The 16,616-nt window shown below is 45.2% G+C and overlaps 1 protein-coding gene across 3 annotated transcripts in view; it reads right to left on the bottom strand.

The window, feature by feature from the left end:
• Positions 1–16,616, bottom strand: part of LOC115079264 (mucin-5AC-like) — a 264,061-nt gene that overhangs the window by 188,784 nt on the left and 58,661 nt on the right. For all 3 annotated transcript variants that reach the window (XM_029582610.1, XM_029582612.1, XM_029582611.1), the window contains exons 8-9: positions 15,331–15,459; positions 11,671–11,788 (exon numbers count right to left, since the gene is read on the bottom strand). In XM_029582610.1, coding sequence (XP_029438470.1) covers positions 11,671–11,788; positions 15,331–15,459 — 247 coding nt within the window. The remainder of the gene's footprint in view (positions 1–11,670; positions 11,789–15,330; positions 15,460–16,616) is intronic.

The following is a 16,616-nucleotide window of genomic DNA, read 5'->3' as shown; positions in this document are numbered from 1 at the left end:
AGTCAGGTTTGCTGTGCTTTCCAGAGCATATGTATGGGTGAGAGTGAGTGAGCCAGTGAGCATGTGAGTGAGTGAGAGAGAACGAGCATACAAATCAGCAAATGAGTGAGCAAGAGGCCTATTTAAACTAGTGAGCATATGTATGAGCAACAGCGAGTCAGTGAACATGTGTGTGAGCCAGTTTGTGAGCCAGTCAGCTTGCATGTGAGAGAGAATATAAGGGAGTTTATGTAAGAATGAACATGTATGTTAAGTGTCTGTATAAAGCATATGCGAGAGAGGAGAAAGTTTGTGCACAGTTCCTATCCCTGACTAATCTATGACAATTTCAAGGTGACTAGAGTATAAAGTTCCCAGGTATGGAGAGCAAGGGATAATTTTTTAGCCTTGGTTTTAATTATTTCGTATTATTTGATGTGTCTTCTGTTTTGAAATATTTTATTGATGTCTGGAAAATTTTAAAAAACAATATTGTATGTTTTTAATCATTGGATGTTCTATTCATCAACTGCTTTAAAATATGTATTCATTTATGAATATGGTTTTATTAATATGATGGTTTATATATCTTGATGTTATTGTTTGATGTTTAGTGGGGAATGGTGATGTTTCTGTTTTTTTTTTTTCCATTGTTGCACTACATACAGAATCTGTCTTATTGTTTTACATTCTGTTTTTTTCTACTTGTTTCTTCTTACAATTTGTTTCTTTATTCAGAATTTGGTGAGGGTCTGTAAGGTATTCTGCTAGCATGTAGTTTCTGTGTAGGGATCTGTAACAGCTTGGCTTGTTCGGTTCTGTTTTCCTAATATCAGGTATATTGGTGTTTTAGGGCCTGGTGTAGTATTTGCAGTGTTGCTTTTTTATAGATAGGGTTGTTACTGTTTGAGTGCTAGCAGTTAGTGCTGTTTTCGAATGGGACGTTTACTATATTGTAATTCAGTTTACTTAAAGCTTTCTGAAGGCCGACATGCTTTACAATAGTCCTCCTAATACTATATGACTGCAGGTATCTTTTAAATTTTTGCAACATTTTCTGATTGGTACTATAGCAGTGCATGTAAATAATATACATCTTGTTAGTGATATTTTTACCTGAGAACACTGAATGTTCTTTCATGTAAAATCTGTTACTATAAATGCATATTTTTAAATTATTTGTGGTAAGGGTGGGGCCAGGAGTATATGCAATGCTGCAAGGCTTTAAGGCTCACCTATGACACCTAATACCCTTGCACCAGCCCTGGCTCCACAAGGAAAAGCAGGATTCCATCTGGAGCTGTGCTACTTTGGGTTAGTGGCTCTCCCCAGTCTTGGCTAGGGCTTAATTTTCTCTTTTTAAGCGACCAGGGAACAGTATATGGGTGACTTCTGATCCCCTCCTAGCGTCAGTAAGTAGAGCACAGCCTGGGAACCATAAAAGCAGCAGACTGTGTAGCCTGCAGTCAATGGGAATGCACTAGAATGATGGGAGGGTTGTGGAGAAATGGAGGCAAGCTAGAGACACAGGAAGGAAGGGGGCAAGCCAGGAGGAAGTGCCTAAGCAGTATTGGGGAGGCTTCTGTCTGAGGTGACTGGACTGAGCTCTGAGAGAAGCAGCGGCTGTGGAACTAGCGAGTTTCCTAGAGAATGGGATTGGGAAAGGGAAGGGGCTGCTGCAGAGTGGGGAAGGGCTGGCAGCAAGCAAGAACTTTACATCATGATGCAGCAGTGCTGGACTGGGGGCAATCACTGTGTGAGCACATAAGCAACAGTACAACAGTTGCACGTCTGTATATATGTGTGTGTGTGTGTATGTGTGTGTGTGTCAGAAAACGTGAGTGTGTGGGTACCTTTCTCTCCGACACAGACACACACTCACTTTATTGGAGGGTCTATGTGCATGAGAAAGAGTGTGTGTCTTTGTTTGTGTCAGTGTGTATGTGCCAATAAAGTTTCTGCAATCTAAAAATCTGTTTGTGATTGAGTGTGTGAGTGTCTGACACTGGCTGGCAGCATCATTACTTGCAATTAGTTCAAGAGCCAGACCGGGAATCCAGGATATACTCTATAATATATAGAGATATAAGCAGATGTGTAGAGGGCCCAAGCAATTTGCATGGATGAAATGGGGGCTGCAGCTCTGCTCACCCCTAGTCTAGAATGTGCTTAACTTCTTAGTTATTTAGGAAAGATGAAGTTTATTTTGGAGATATTTTGGCTCATTTCTGTTGGGTTCCAGGGTTAACTTGGCATGCTTTTGGGAGCTGTTGACACATGAGCTGTAGGGAAAGGGCATGAGTATGTCAGTTACCCCATGGGCCGGTTTTGAAAAAAATTCCCCTGGTTAGTATTTTCCTGCAAGCCACTCCTGAGTGGGCAAATTCACAATAACATGGCACCAGTGTCTCAACACTTACAGAGCCACTGTACTGTAGTATATTTCTAGAATACCTAGATAGGTGTAGTGGGATGCATGGGTGTGTGGGTGCATGCAACCACAAAGAGGAATGCTACTTTGGAAGGAGCTGTGCACATACAGAAAAATGCAGCAGGTGGCACAATTGCTTTCATCAAGGCTGTAATAGAAGGTGTGCTCCTACAGCACTGTGATGTGCGCAGTACTGTTGTCACCTAGCTGAAATTTCATGGATATGTTAATCGTGACCTACTTTTGAAGTATGTACTTGTTGCCATTTCAATACTTTTTCCTATATCTTTTTAAAGCAAAGCCAAGACTCTCAATACATACAGGCATGCCAGTAAGACGAGGATTAGATGAACACCACAGCGAAAGATTGTTTCTTCAAATTACAAGTTCTCAGAAACTTAAAACCTCTCCTTCACCTCCAAGATTTCAGATTGGTACTGCAATCCATCATCCTTTCAAAACTGGACTATTGCAACTCCCTCTTGCTCGGGCTCCCAGCCAACCCCATAAAACCTCTTCAAATGGTTCAAAACTCAGCTGCCAAGATCCTCACCAACACCAAAAAAAGAGACCATATCACCCCCACTCTTCAGCACCTCCACTGGCTACCCGTCAAGTTCAGGATCCTCTTCAAAGTCCTCACGATTATCCATAAAGCCAAACACAACCTCACATCCATCGACACCACTATTCAATTCACACCACATACCTCATCCAGACCAATTAGAAGCGCCTATAAAGACACCCTGTTTGCCCCACAAGCAAAATCAGCCCTAAGAAAGAGGGCCCTTTCGACAGCAGGACAACCTCATCAATGGAATGCATTACCACCGGACCTCAGGCAAGTGTCCATCTTCCTTCAAAAAAAGACTTAAAACATGGCTATTCAGCCTTGCCTTCTCTGACTCCTAATGCTATTCTTCCCATACTCCAGACTCTAGCCTTCACAGACTCCTAATTCTTGCAACCTCAGACTGTTAATTCCTCCTCTCTTTCTACCGAAATTCGCTCCTACCATGTTTCTTAGCCACCTCTCCAAAGCATTCCTCCGAGACATCTATTTACGAGAAGTTAATTTATACGATAGGATAAGTTACAGTTTACTATATGTTAATTTATTATATAAGGATAAGTTACAGTTTACTATATGTTAAGTTATAATTCATTTCATATTTATATGCCTTCATTTTCTATGTAACGCTCCTAAGCGAATTTTGTTGTTATAATGTAAACCGGTGTGATTTGTATTCTTACAAGAACTTCGGTATAGAAAAATTAAAAATAAATAAAATAAATAAATACATATCCTGGAAATCGCTAAGCAGTTGAATATTAATGTGCAAAAGGTGAGGGGCTTGCCAGGCAAAATGTCATATAGGTTGCCTTGGCTTCTTGGGGAGCCAATTGGAGCATGCACTTGCAACTCAGTGAAGGCACGATTGAGAATCCGATAATGTCATCTCTTCAATAGTTTTTTCCAATGACCGCTGACATTTGACTATAACAATATAGTTAATAATCCATCTTACAGCAGCCACATCAATCCTCATCCAACGCTCACATCATACAGGCCAATGGACCCCGAGTTTAGGAACCTCCTGCCTTAAAGTGTGCCGTCACATAGATCCTCAGTTTGATCTGCAGAAGTCAGGTTGGTGCAAGTTCATTGCGCGTTAGGCGACATGATAGTCATGTGGTGTAGCTGTATGCACATATGTATGTACCCTGACCATATGCTCATTCTTAACCTTCAACTTATACCAACTACCTGTTACACTACAGCTGTGATCTATGAGCAACGTTAAAGCACATAGGCTGAGCACTCCTGTCTAAAAATACCTTGCAGATAGCTGCACTACCAACATGACTGCACACATTTCCATGCTTTCATGGTTGCATGCCGTTGGTGATGCACATGCATATGATGACATCTGTGGACTGCTAAACAGCTGCTATGTAGTATGTTCTAGGTTCAGCAGTAAGTGATGTAGCAGATGTCTACTGTTAGTTGTCAGCAGGCCAGGTCTGGTCCTACACAGTCCATGTAGTTCTCAGTGTATTGTATTCAGGGTTGACCTAGTCTGGTCTTCTAAAGTGCTTATGAGCCTACAAACTAGCTCCACAGTAAATGCTAGACAGTGCTGAATGTATAGGCTTAATACTCCCATTGATGTCATGTGCTTACCATGATAGGTGATGGCCTTTATGTGTTGCTATCTTGTCATACATGCATTTAATGCCCTTCAGGTGTCCATGTCAGAACCTCGCACTAAGTAGGGGTGATATATGCCTGCGGTAGAAGTGCTTCCTGTGTGCTGCTATAGATAATGTAGGAATAGAAAGGTCTCACACAGCCTCATTAGCAGTTACTGCAAGCTGCCACACACCTCAATGTTGTCTTATTACAAACATTGCTGGAACATAGGCTTTACAGGAACTAGAGCATGTAGTCCCTACTGCGAACATGAGTGAGTGTGAGTTTCGGTGACTGATGTGCTATTTGTGGCTTGTTCAATTTGTATGTGTGGGTGCTATTGCATTCAGAGTTTGCTCCCTTGGCCCTGCAGTCCAATACCCCTTAGCAGACTGTGTGTGTGTACCTACATAGAGCACAGACAGCTTTTGCATAGCATTGATCGAGTATTTGGCCTCTGGAGAAGCTATGCCTCTGACAGAGCAGCAAATGGATGGAGAGTGTTGGGATTGATCAGACCCCTTGTACAGCTCATATAAGCCAAGTACATTCACGGCGTATATGTAGTGTCTATGGAGGGGAAGAGGTGTGCAGTTAGGCATGGTGGCAGATCCAGTAAGCTATACAACATTAAAGTTATACTTAGCATTTCACTGTTGTTCTGACCGTGGCCTCCCACCCACACTGTTTTAGCACCAAGTTATTGGAGTATGTCAAATAGTGCTGTTAATATAGGGTGTGATGGCCACCCTCACCTAGGCCTGGCCCAGAGTCTTACAATTTTATGTAGGGAGGAAATGCTGTTCAAAAAAAGTGCCCAGTGAATGTGGAAAAGCTGTGATGCATAGAATAGGCAGTGTAAAAGACTAGGTAATGCTATGCCTATAGGGCCCATTCAGATGAGTGTTTAACATCATGCAGTTTTACATGCTGCATGTACTAAGAAACCTGGTGCATGCTTTTGCATGTGGGGTGTGTGTGTGGTTGGTGTTGCTTTGCTTGGCCCGTGCCACACGCGTTGGGATACAACTATTCCAGAGAAGAAAATTAGTTTCTTACCTGATAATTTTAATTCCTGTAGTACCACAGATCAGTCCAGACTGCTGGGTTTTGCCCCCCCCTCTAGCAGATGGAGACAGTTTTTAAAACAAAGCTCTGCCTTATATAGGAGAGTGCCACCTACAGTATTACGTAGTCATAGCATGATGGCTCCCATAAGATACCATAACTATCTACACTAACTCTTGAACTAGAAAAATCACAACCGAGTCACTGAACTCTTCTAAGATCTGAACCTGTAGAACCACTTGAGGTTAATTGAACCAAATCTCTGCAGAAAAAATGAGCGGAATCTCCTCCACATTAATGACTCTATTCGGGCAGGACTCTGGACTGATCCGTGGTACTACAGGAATGAAAATTATCAGGTAAGAAACTAATTTTCCTTTCCCTGTACGTACCCGGATCAGCCCAGACTGCTGGGATGTACCAAAACCGTTCTTACCTGGGATGGGATCCAGAGAGGCCCGTTCACAGCACGCCTTCCCCAAATCCTCCCAATTCCTCAGCTTGCACATCTAACCTGTAATGCTTTGCGAAAGTATGTAGTGACTTCCACATAGCCACCCTACAAATCTCCTGTGGAGAAACCAAATGACACTCCACCCAGGACGCCGCTTGCGACCTAGTAGAGTGAGCACAGAGCCCAACTGGAAGAGGCCTACTCAGTGGCAAATAAGCTGAGCTGATAGCCTCTTTCATCCATCGAGCAATGGTAGTTTTTGAAGCCATGTGACCCCATCGAGGACCATTCCATAGCACAAAGAGATGGTCCGACATACAAAAATCATTAGTAACCTCCAAATACCGCAGTAACGCCCTGCGAACATCCAGCTTTTGCAATTCCCCTGACAAAGGATCCAATTGGTCTAATTCCCCGAAGGCTGGAAGCTCCACCGATTGAATAACGGGAAAGGAAGACACCACCTTCGGCAGAAACGAAGGAACCGTCCCCAAAGAAACTCCCAAACTGGAGATCCTCAAAAAGGGTTCCCTGCAGGAAAGAGCTTGGAGTTCCAACACTTTACGAGCCGAAGTAATGGCTACCAGAAAAATCACCTTCAAGATAAGATCCTTCAGTGTCGCCCTCTTTAAAAGCTCAAAAGGCACAGCACACAAGGCCGTAAGCACCAAATTCAGACTCCAAGACAGACAAGGCTGTTTGACTGGAGGACGCAAGTGCTTTACTCCTCGAAGGAAACAAGCTACATCTGGATGTGCTGCCAACGCAACGCCTTGCACCGAACCACGCAAACAACCAAGAGCTGCTACCTGAACTCGTAAAGAATTGCACGATAAGCCCTTGGACAGCCCATTTTGAAGAAAACGCAGAATATCCGACACTGAAGCTTGAATTGGCGAAACATCTTGTTCTAGACACCAGGACTCAAAAATATTCCACACTCTAACATACATGAGATTAGTGGATGTCTTACATGACCGGAGGAGGGTGGATACTACCGCTGGAGAATAACCTTTGCGACTTAGGCGGCGCCTTTCAAAAGCCATGCCGCTAGACAGAAGCGATCGACATCTTCCAAACAAACGGGCCCTTGGCAAAGTAGGTCTGGGATCTCTGGAAATTGTAGCGGACCTGCCACCGCTAGATTGAGGAGGTCCGCAAACCACGGGCGCCTCGGCCATTCCGACGCTACTAAAATTACTTGCGCTGGGTGACGCTTTATCCGGAGTACCCTACCGATCAGCGGCCAAGGTGGGAATATGTACAGTAGAATGCCGGTGGGCCAGGGTAGTACCAGGGCATCTACCCCTTCCGTTCCCGTCTCTCGCTGACAAGCATAGACCCTCGGGGCCTTGGTATTCCGAAATGTTGCCATGAGATCCATGCTGGGCCTGCCCCATGTTAAACATATGCGCTGAAAAGCGTCATCCGTCAACTCCTATTCTCCGGGATCGAGATGATGCCAGCTGAGGAAATCCCCTTGCACATTGTCCATGCCTGTAATGTGAGATGCCGCGATGCTGACCAAGTGTTGTTCCACCCAGCTGATCAATTGACTTGCTTCCTCGGCCACCGGGTGGCTCCTGGTTCCTCCTTGGCAGTTGATGTACGCCACCATGGTCGCACTGTCTGACAACACCCGGACTGCTCTCCCTTGCAGAAGAAGGCAGAACGCTTGTAACGCTAACTGCACTGCACGAGTCTCCAGCCGATTGATCGACCACTGAGATTCCTCGGGAGACCACAGTCCCTGTACAGATCTCCTCTGGCACACTGCTCCCCAGCCGGAGAGACTGGCATCTGTGGTGACCACTGTCCAGTCTGGCACCTCCAGAGGAACCCCACGGGCTAGATTGTCCATCACCAGGCACCACGCGAGACTGTCCCACGCCGCCCCTGTAAGCAGCAGAGGTAGAAAGAAGTGCTCGGACACTGGTTTCCATCGGGACAATAATGCGTATTGGGTACTTGCCAGGTTCTTATGGCCTGGATTGGCCACTGTTGGAAACAGGATGCTGGGCTTGATGGACCCTTGGTCTGACCCAGTATGGCATGTTTTTATGTTCTTTATGTTTATGAGCAAACGCCCAGGGCACCAGCTCTAATGTTGAAGCATGGACCCGAGAACCTGTAGATAATCCCGGACCCTGAGAGTACTCTTGAGTAAAAAGCCCCTCACCTGGTCTTGTAACTTGGAGATGCATTCCATGGTAAGAAAAACTCGTCCCTTCTGAGTGTCGAAAAGAGCTCCCAAATACTCCAAGGATTGAGAGGGTATGAGCCTGCTCTTTGAGAGATTGACCACCCAGCCCAGCGACTGAAGAAGATGTAGTACTCTGTGAATCGCATCCCTGGCCAGCGTTTCCAACTTTGCTCGAATCAGCCAGTCGTCCAAGTAGGGATGAACCAGAAGGCCTTCCCTCCGGAGATGGGCCGCCACCACCACCAAAACCTTGGTGAATGTCCTGGGCACGGTAGCCAGACCGAAGGGTAAAGCTTGAAACTGAAAATGCTGGCCCAGAACACAGAACCGAAGAAACCTTTGGTGGTCTGGATGGATGCCTATGTGAAGGTAAGCTTCCGTAAGATGCCAGAAATTCTCCCTTTCTGACCGAAGCAATGACCGACCGCAGGGTTTCCATGTGAAAGTAAGGAACCTTTAGACATTTGTTCACACTTTTGAGATCTAGAATGGGCTGATAGGCTCCCTCTTTCTTTGGCACCATGAAGTAAATGGAGTAGCGACCCTTTCTTTGTGCCTCTGGAGGAACTGGGACAATGGCCTGTAACTGCAGCAGCCGCTACAATGTCTCCTGCACCACTGCTCGCTTTGTGGCATACCCGCAAGGGGAGACAAGAAAACAATCTCGGGGCCGACATGCAAAATCTAAAGTGTAGCCTTGTTTTATCTCGGTCAGCACCCACTGGTCTGTAGTCACCTTGGCCCCCTCCTCGAAAAACAGAGACAGCCTGCCCCCTTCCACTGGCACCGAGGAGCGGACCGGTGCCCCTTCATTGAAAAGACTTGGACCCTGGGGAAGGCTGAGCTGAACCGGCCCTGCCGAATCTTCGGCCCCGAAATGGCTGGGCCCAGGTCTGTTGCTTCACTGGTTCTGGCCGAAAGGAAGAGCTGGGCGCCTTCGTTGGTCGATACCGCTGATTCCTTCTGAATCTGGCCCGAGACGAGAAAGAACCGCGAGAGTGAGGTCTGTCCTCCGGTAAACGATGGACTTTATTATCTCCCAGGGATTGTATCATATCTTCCAAGACCTTTCGAAAGAGTAGCTTTCCCTTAAAAGGCAGAGATCCCAGTTGTGCCTTAGATGACACGTCCGCTGACCAGTTTCTTAATCACAAGAGCCTCCGGGCGGAGACCGCCGACACCATGGACTTTGCCAACATCCGTAAGAGGATGTGGAAGGCATCAGTGCAGTAAGCCACCAAGGATTCTAGACATCCTGCCTGGGCAGCCTCCTCATCCGAAAAGCCCGCATTGGCTTGTAATTGCTATACCCAGTGGAGTCCCACTGTCATTGCAAAATTGCTGCATATAGCCGCTTGAACTCCCATAGCTGAGATCTCAAAAATCCTTTTGAGCTGTACCTCCAACTTTCTGTCCTGTAGGTCCTTAAGCGCTGTCACCCCTGTGACTGGGATCGTGGTTTTCTTGGTGACAGCAGAAACTGCCGCGTCTACCTTAGGAACACGCAACATCTCCAAAGCCTCCTCTGGCAGAGGATACAGCTTATCCATGGCCTCACTGACTTTCAACCTGAGATTCGGGGTAACCCATTCCCGGAACAACAAATCCGCAGCCAAGAAATGGAAAGGAAAGGCGGTGGCAGGACCTCTCAGGCCCAACAACACAGGATCCATCTCACCGAGTTTGGATTCTTCAGGAGGGCTGTCAATACCCAGCTCAGTGAGAATAGCCGGGATAAGCGGTACCAGTTCCTCTTTGCGAAAAAGGCATATCACCTTAGGGTCATCACCCTCCGCGGCCTGTGAGCCTCTTTCCGCCTGTTGTGAATCAGGATCCACCCCATGCGGAATCTGGGACTGAGAATCTGGATCTCCGGGATCTGAATCTTGCGTTGAAGAAGCAGTACCCCCCTTTGGATCCCCAGTGCGGAGGGGACACTTAGGCTTAACCGGACCCGCACCTTATGAGTCTTAGCGCGCTTGTGAGCAGTCCCTAGAGAGGCAGGTTTCCCTCCCTCCTGCAGCTTCCCTGCTTTTTTTGCCTTAAAAGCTTTATGCAGGAAAACAATGAAGGATGAGTCAGAGGAGGAGTCAGAAGTCCCCTCAGGACTGTCCTCCATGGTGGGGGAAGCAGGCTGCACAGATTCCCTGTCCTCAGGGAGTCTGAGCTGAGGAGAAAAACACCCCTCCCCCATGGCTGCCTGAGTAGCAGAGCGGAACGTTTGTAATATGGCCTCCGTTCCCACGCTTAGCTGAAAAGGATCAGCGGCTGGCTGACCAGCCCCAGCTGCTACCGACGAAATTTGCACCGGTTTAGTTTTTGGGCCTTTTTTTATTTCCCTGCACTGGAGAAACCTTCTCCCCCCCGGTAGACATTCTGCACACAGTCCCTCATGGGAGAGCAGCACGCGGGCCAAACTGCACATGTGACACGCGACCGACCGTGGCATTGGAGGAGCCGGCAAGGAAGACAACACCACAACACCCCCCCCCACACACACACCCCCCGTGATGAGAGGGAGAAGGAGAGAAATGGCCCGACAAAATGAAAGTAAAAATTAATTTTTTTTTAAATTTAGACTTGCCCGAAGTGGTCCAGGGTGCTGATCTATCTGGGTGGAGTGAGCCAGGCTCCGCGGTATCGCACCCACACTGCCCAAGGCTAACAATAGGGTCCTCAACCCTCGTTGACAGCTGCCTCGAACCAGCAGGGGGTGGCCCTCTCAGAGCCTGCCGACCCTCCGGGAGGCCAACCACAGAATCGCTGTTTTGTTCTATATATATATATATATATTTTTTTTTTTTTTAAAACACCAATTCACTAATTTAGCCAAGAAAACTATTAACTAATTCTGACTAACTAGCCCAAAAAATACTATACCCTGACCAGACAGTAGGTTTTGCACCTCCACCATCTGCTTGGAGACAGAGTAATACTGCCGGACTGTAGGTGGCACCCTCCTATATAAGGCGGAGCTTTGTTTTAAAACCATCTCTGTCTCCATCTGCTAGAGGGGGGGCAAAACCCAGCAGTCTGGACTGATCCGGGTACGTACTGGAAATACCATTTTTTCTGTCACTAGGCTGTTCTTATTTGGTTGCTCTGCAGTGGTAAATTATAATACTTCTGATTTAACCACCTAACTCTGTAGTTAAGCAGCTAGAATGTTTTGAAAATATACTCCGACAAGAATTAACAATTTCACTATACCATGCATGGGCCACATCTATTACTTCAGCAGTACAGTCCTTTGTCCTGACTGTGGTCTGGGAGCCCTGCCTCTCAGCCTGTTGTCCCAGATTTTGGTTTACAATTAATGAAACATCACTGGAAAATGATACCATTTCTGGCAGTCCGTGGTGAAGGAATTTCCAGGTTCATATATTTTCCCGAAATGGAGGCAGGCACATTTCTCCTTGCGGATGCAGCCTGAATTGAAGTAGTCATCCAAAACCATTTCTAGGGAAAGATAAAAGCAAGATAGGGGAGTTACTTTTTAATCCTAAAGAACTAAGAGGGTGGAATCAAGCCAGTAAAACCATTGTAAATGCATATATGCCTCAGTGCTGGCCTCAAAACTGAACTGAACTGTTTCAGTCAAGCTAAGCAAGCCAGCATTATAATCGTCTTGATGATATAGATAAGACTAATGGTTCCCAAATACGGGCCTTGAGTAACCCCAACAGGTCTAGTTTTCATGGTAACCAAATTAACCTGATTTTTGAACCAATTTTTATGCAGATTTATCTCATGAATATTGTGGATAATCTGAAAACCAGGACTACTTGGGGGGGGAGGGAAGATACAAGGATAAAATACATGGACACTTTACAGAGCAAGAATTAAAATTTAGAAAACCCAGACCTTGATACAGTAGTGAGGAAAACAAATCTGCATGTTTTCCCAGATCTTGAACAGAAAATACAAGTAAACAAGCAGATCAAAGACCTCATCCCAAATAGCCACATTGCCATTTCTAATTGTAAATGATATAGGGATGTGTCAGATCGGGTGAATCATCAACAGGCACCAGGACCGTAATGAAGTAGAAGAAAATTTGTATTCTTTCAAAACAGTCATCAGGCAGACATATCTTACAGATAAATGCAGCATCAAAAGGGTGTGATGGCACTATCAGTCCCTCTTTTACCCGGCCGTGTTTCGCACTGACTGCATCGGGAAGGACAGGAGATTAATGTCAATCTTCACCAATGCAATTAGAAAACCAATCTTTAAACACAAGACGCTGTCCAGCATGATGATTCACCGGATCTGACACACTCTTATATCATTTGGATTTCCTCGCTGGTGTGTCTCGCTCTCCACCTGTCTAGTGGTTATTTCTAATTGTAAAACAGTTTAAGGTAACCAGCTTGGATATGTCTAGCATTTGATTATTTATCTCTTACTAGGAAACAAGCAAAAAGTCATGCACATTTATTAGTTAATATTGGATATCATTAATACTAACTCTCCTTGGGGTACTGACAACAGAAAACTCACTTCTGTCTGGCTTCCTGAAGCAAGAAAATCTAAACAACTCAACTTCAAAGAGCACGTTTTATTACTCCATTCCCTGCATGAGTGGGTTACAAAAGTTGTCTGTGTGTATGTGGGAGTGGAGGAATAGGGTCTTTATTTATTTATGATTTATTCATGAATATTTGATATTCTACCTTTTCCCAAAATTGGCCTCAAGAAACAGAGGTTTACAATGGAATCAGAATTTGTAATTAACTTAGCACTGGAATCCAGCATAGGAAACCCATTTGTAAATAGTTTCAAGATCCAGTTGCGTCAATGTTGCATATAACACAATCCAGTGGGAGCACTGAGAGGAGAGGATCACTTTGCTGGTGGCTGAAAGGAATCAATAAGTTTTGCTTGGGAAATTTATATTTTTTTTAAGTATTGGGGAGAAGTAAACTATTGGGTTATATTATTTAGTGTGTTTGTGCTTTTAATAGTTAATAAGGCAGCTAATAAACAGAAGTTAGTGTGTTTATTTGTAAACAGTCAGTCAGTAAGCAACTAATAAGCAGAAGTTAGTGTGTTTATATAGTGTGTTTATATTTCCCAACCCTCCCACCCACCCCTAGCTCATCCTTAAATTTATAGGCAGGTGCCACTTTCACACTAAAAAAAAAAAATCAGCCTTTTAACTTTACTTAACAAATTCCCCACAACTTATTGAGAATTTGATCATTCCCCTGTACGCCACTACCAGACATATAGTGAATACACTAATACATTTAAGGGATGCTAATTAGAAACATTCCTAATCCCATAGCAACCTAAAACTTAACTAGGAACTGAACAAATTTGAGATGAAGGCAGCAGCAAGAGGGGGCCCTCCCAGTCTTTTGCATCGAGTGTCACATGTATGATTTTTTACCCACTGGTGAGAAGTTGTATGTGTGCATCCAATGCAAAGATCTCCTGTCTCTCAGAGAACGAGTATGATCTCTGGAGGCTAGAGAGGCTAGAGAGGCAGACCTGGAGGAGCTGAGGTATATAGATAGGTGTTCAGGGACATAGTAGCCAAGTCCCAACTTCAGACTGGCAGCCCTTGTGCTGCCTTGGAGGAAGAAGGTCTCATGATCGGAGAGCATCAACCTGGTGTAGCAGGAAAGGATCCTGTAGCAAGGACCTGCTCTCTAGGTAATGCATTGTCCTTTCACACCGAGGCTGTGTCTCCCAGGGCTGCTGCCCAGGAGGGAAGAGTTAGGTCGGCCATCATAGTTGGTATTCGATTATTAGGAATGTAGACAGCCGGGTAGCTGGTAGGCATGAGGATCGCCTGGTAACATGCCTACCTGGTGCGAAGGTGGTGGACCTCACACGTCACCTAGATAGGATTTTAGACAGTGCTGGGGAGGAGCCGGCTGTCGTGGTACCTGTGGGCACCAACAAAATAGGAAAATGTGGGAGGAAGATTCTGGAAGCCAAATTTAGGTTCTTAGGTAGAAAGATTAAATCCAGAACCTCAGAGTAGCATTCCCTGAAATGCTCCCTGTTCCACACGCAGGTCCCCAGAGGCAGGCAGAGCTCAATGCATGGATGAGATGATGGTGCAAGGAAGAAGGATTCAGTTTTGTAAGGAAATGGGGAACCTTTTGGGGAAGGGGGGGGGGGTCTTTTCCAAAGGGATGGGCTCCACCTTAACCAGACTGCTGGCGCTAACCTTTAAAAAGGAGATAGAGCAGCTTTTAAACTAGAACAAAGGGGAAAGCCGACTATCACTCAGCAGGGCATGTTTCAGAGGGAGGTATCTTCAAAGGATATTAATGATGCAGTAACATTAGGGCATCCCGACAGTGAGATTCCAATTATAAGAAAAGTAGTCCAAGTGTCTGTAACTAAAAACTCACCTGAGCTAAAAAATTCCATTTTATTCCTATCAATTAAAAAGCAGAATGAAAATACAAACAAAAAACAAACTTTGAAATGTTTGTATGCTAATGCCAGAAGTCTAAGAAGTAAGATGGGAGAATTAGAATGTATAGCAGTGAAAATAGCCACTGCTACTACTAGCAACAGTAACATGGGATAGACTTAGTTTTTGGGAACTTGCCAGGTTATGGCCTGGGTTGGCCATTGTTGGAGACAGGATGCTGGGCTTGATGGACCCTTTGTCTGACCCAGTATGGCATGTTCTTATGTTCTTAATTTCCACCCAAAATGACAAAACTCATAAAGTAAGAAAATTCGAGTAAATAACCAATAATAACAGTCCTAATAAATTTGAACAATCAAAGCTTATTTGACTTATTAAATGTTTTGATATGATTCAGCAAGCCTGACAGCGTAGCCTTAAATATACGGGCCACCCGAATTATCGGTTATTATCTCGAATTTCCTTGCTTTATGATTTGTGTTCTGAACTTAGCCAGACACTCCATTTGAATATGGACCTCAGAAAATAAAAGTAAACATAGCGGTCTCAGGAAAGAGGATACAACCCTGAAAAGCTGTAACTATTTTAAGTATCAGATGCTCACCTGGAGGGCAGAAGCAACCTGCTATGCAGTTGCCCTCACAAAGTTCCTCACTGTTAGGGTTGGAGCACATCCCCATACAAACTGAGCCACACTCCTTGTATTTCATTCCAGGAAACGGACACTTCTGGTCTGTCAGAAGAGAAAGGATGGTACAAGTCACAATCAAGAAGAGGCGATACCGTGGCATACATCCTAATCCACTTCCCTATTATCATCTAAAAGGCTACTTCCATTCACTGTGAAAAAAAACAGGTTCAAAGCAGTCTTTTCTTCCATTAATATGATGTTATATAATTAGCACTGCATAAAAAAAACCCCTTGCTATTTGTAAACATCAACTCTTTATAAGTTTCAGACCTCTATTTAACGGAGCATGAAACTATCCAATGGGGCAGGCAGCTGTGGGCATGGGTCCACATTCACCCTAAATGAGACCTTCCAAAGAAGTGAAAGTTGTGAGGTGCACCCAGTACTTTAATCAGCTGGAATGAAACCCCAGTGAAATCTCACCATCATTGCTAGTGGGCATTTGTTTAAAATGTCGGGTGCTCAATTGCAACAGGCACTTCAGCAGCAAAATATTAGGTGCCCTTTGCTATGGATGTCCAAATTGTGTGGCATTAAGAAAAGTGTTTGTTTTATTTTAGTGAAGTGAAAATATGAAATTATTTTTCTCCACTAAAAGAAGTAATTTAAAGTGTCACAATGATATTAAAGTAGAAGACACACTTATCACAACATAGGGAACCTGTTTTTCATGAGCCCTTGACTGCAAGCTTACTTTTCTCCACCTCCGAGGCTGGAGTTAAATTTGCCGTGTTAAAAAGTGAATGTTGGGCACCCAGTGCTTTACTGTCAGCTCGATACAGTAAGGCCGCGGTAAAAACAGTGTGGCAGTGTCAGGCACATCCTTCCTCCCCGCACCCACAGTTCTCTTCACTAACTCCCCGATACTCTCTTCTAATCGCATGCAAATGCATGCCGCGGCTGTGAAGCATTAGGGAAGGGTTATGCCCGCGCAACCCATTTTACTGTATAGGCGCTGTAACAGCGTGTTCGATCGGGCAGGTAGGTGGGAAAAAAAGATGGCCGCCTGCACGGGGGAAAGCTGCAATTGGCCGCTGAAGACGTGACGTCACACCCCGTGACGCCAAACGTCGTGACGTCACGTCTTCAGCGGCCAATTGCACGCTTTTCCCGTGCAGGCGGCCATCTTTTTTTCCCACCTACCTTCCTGATCGAACACGCTGCCGCTACTCGCCCCCCGGATCTCGCTGCCACTGCCG

The sequence above is a fragment of the Rhinatrema bivittatum genome, chromosome 17 (assembly GCF_901001135.1).
Source record: "Rhinatrema bivittatum chromosome 17, aRhiBiv1.1, whole genome shotgun sequence".
Taxonomy (NCBI): Eukaryota; Metazoa; Chordata; class Amphibia; order Gymnophiona; family Rhinatrematidae; genus Rhinatrema; species Rhinatrema bivittatum.
The sequence above is the reverse complement of the archived record's forward strand: the minus strand, read 5'-3'. Positions and strand labels throughout refer to the sequence as shown.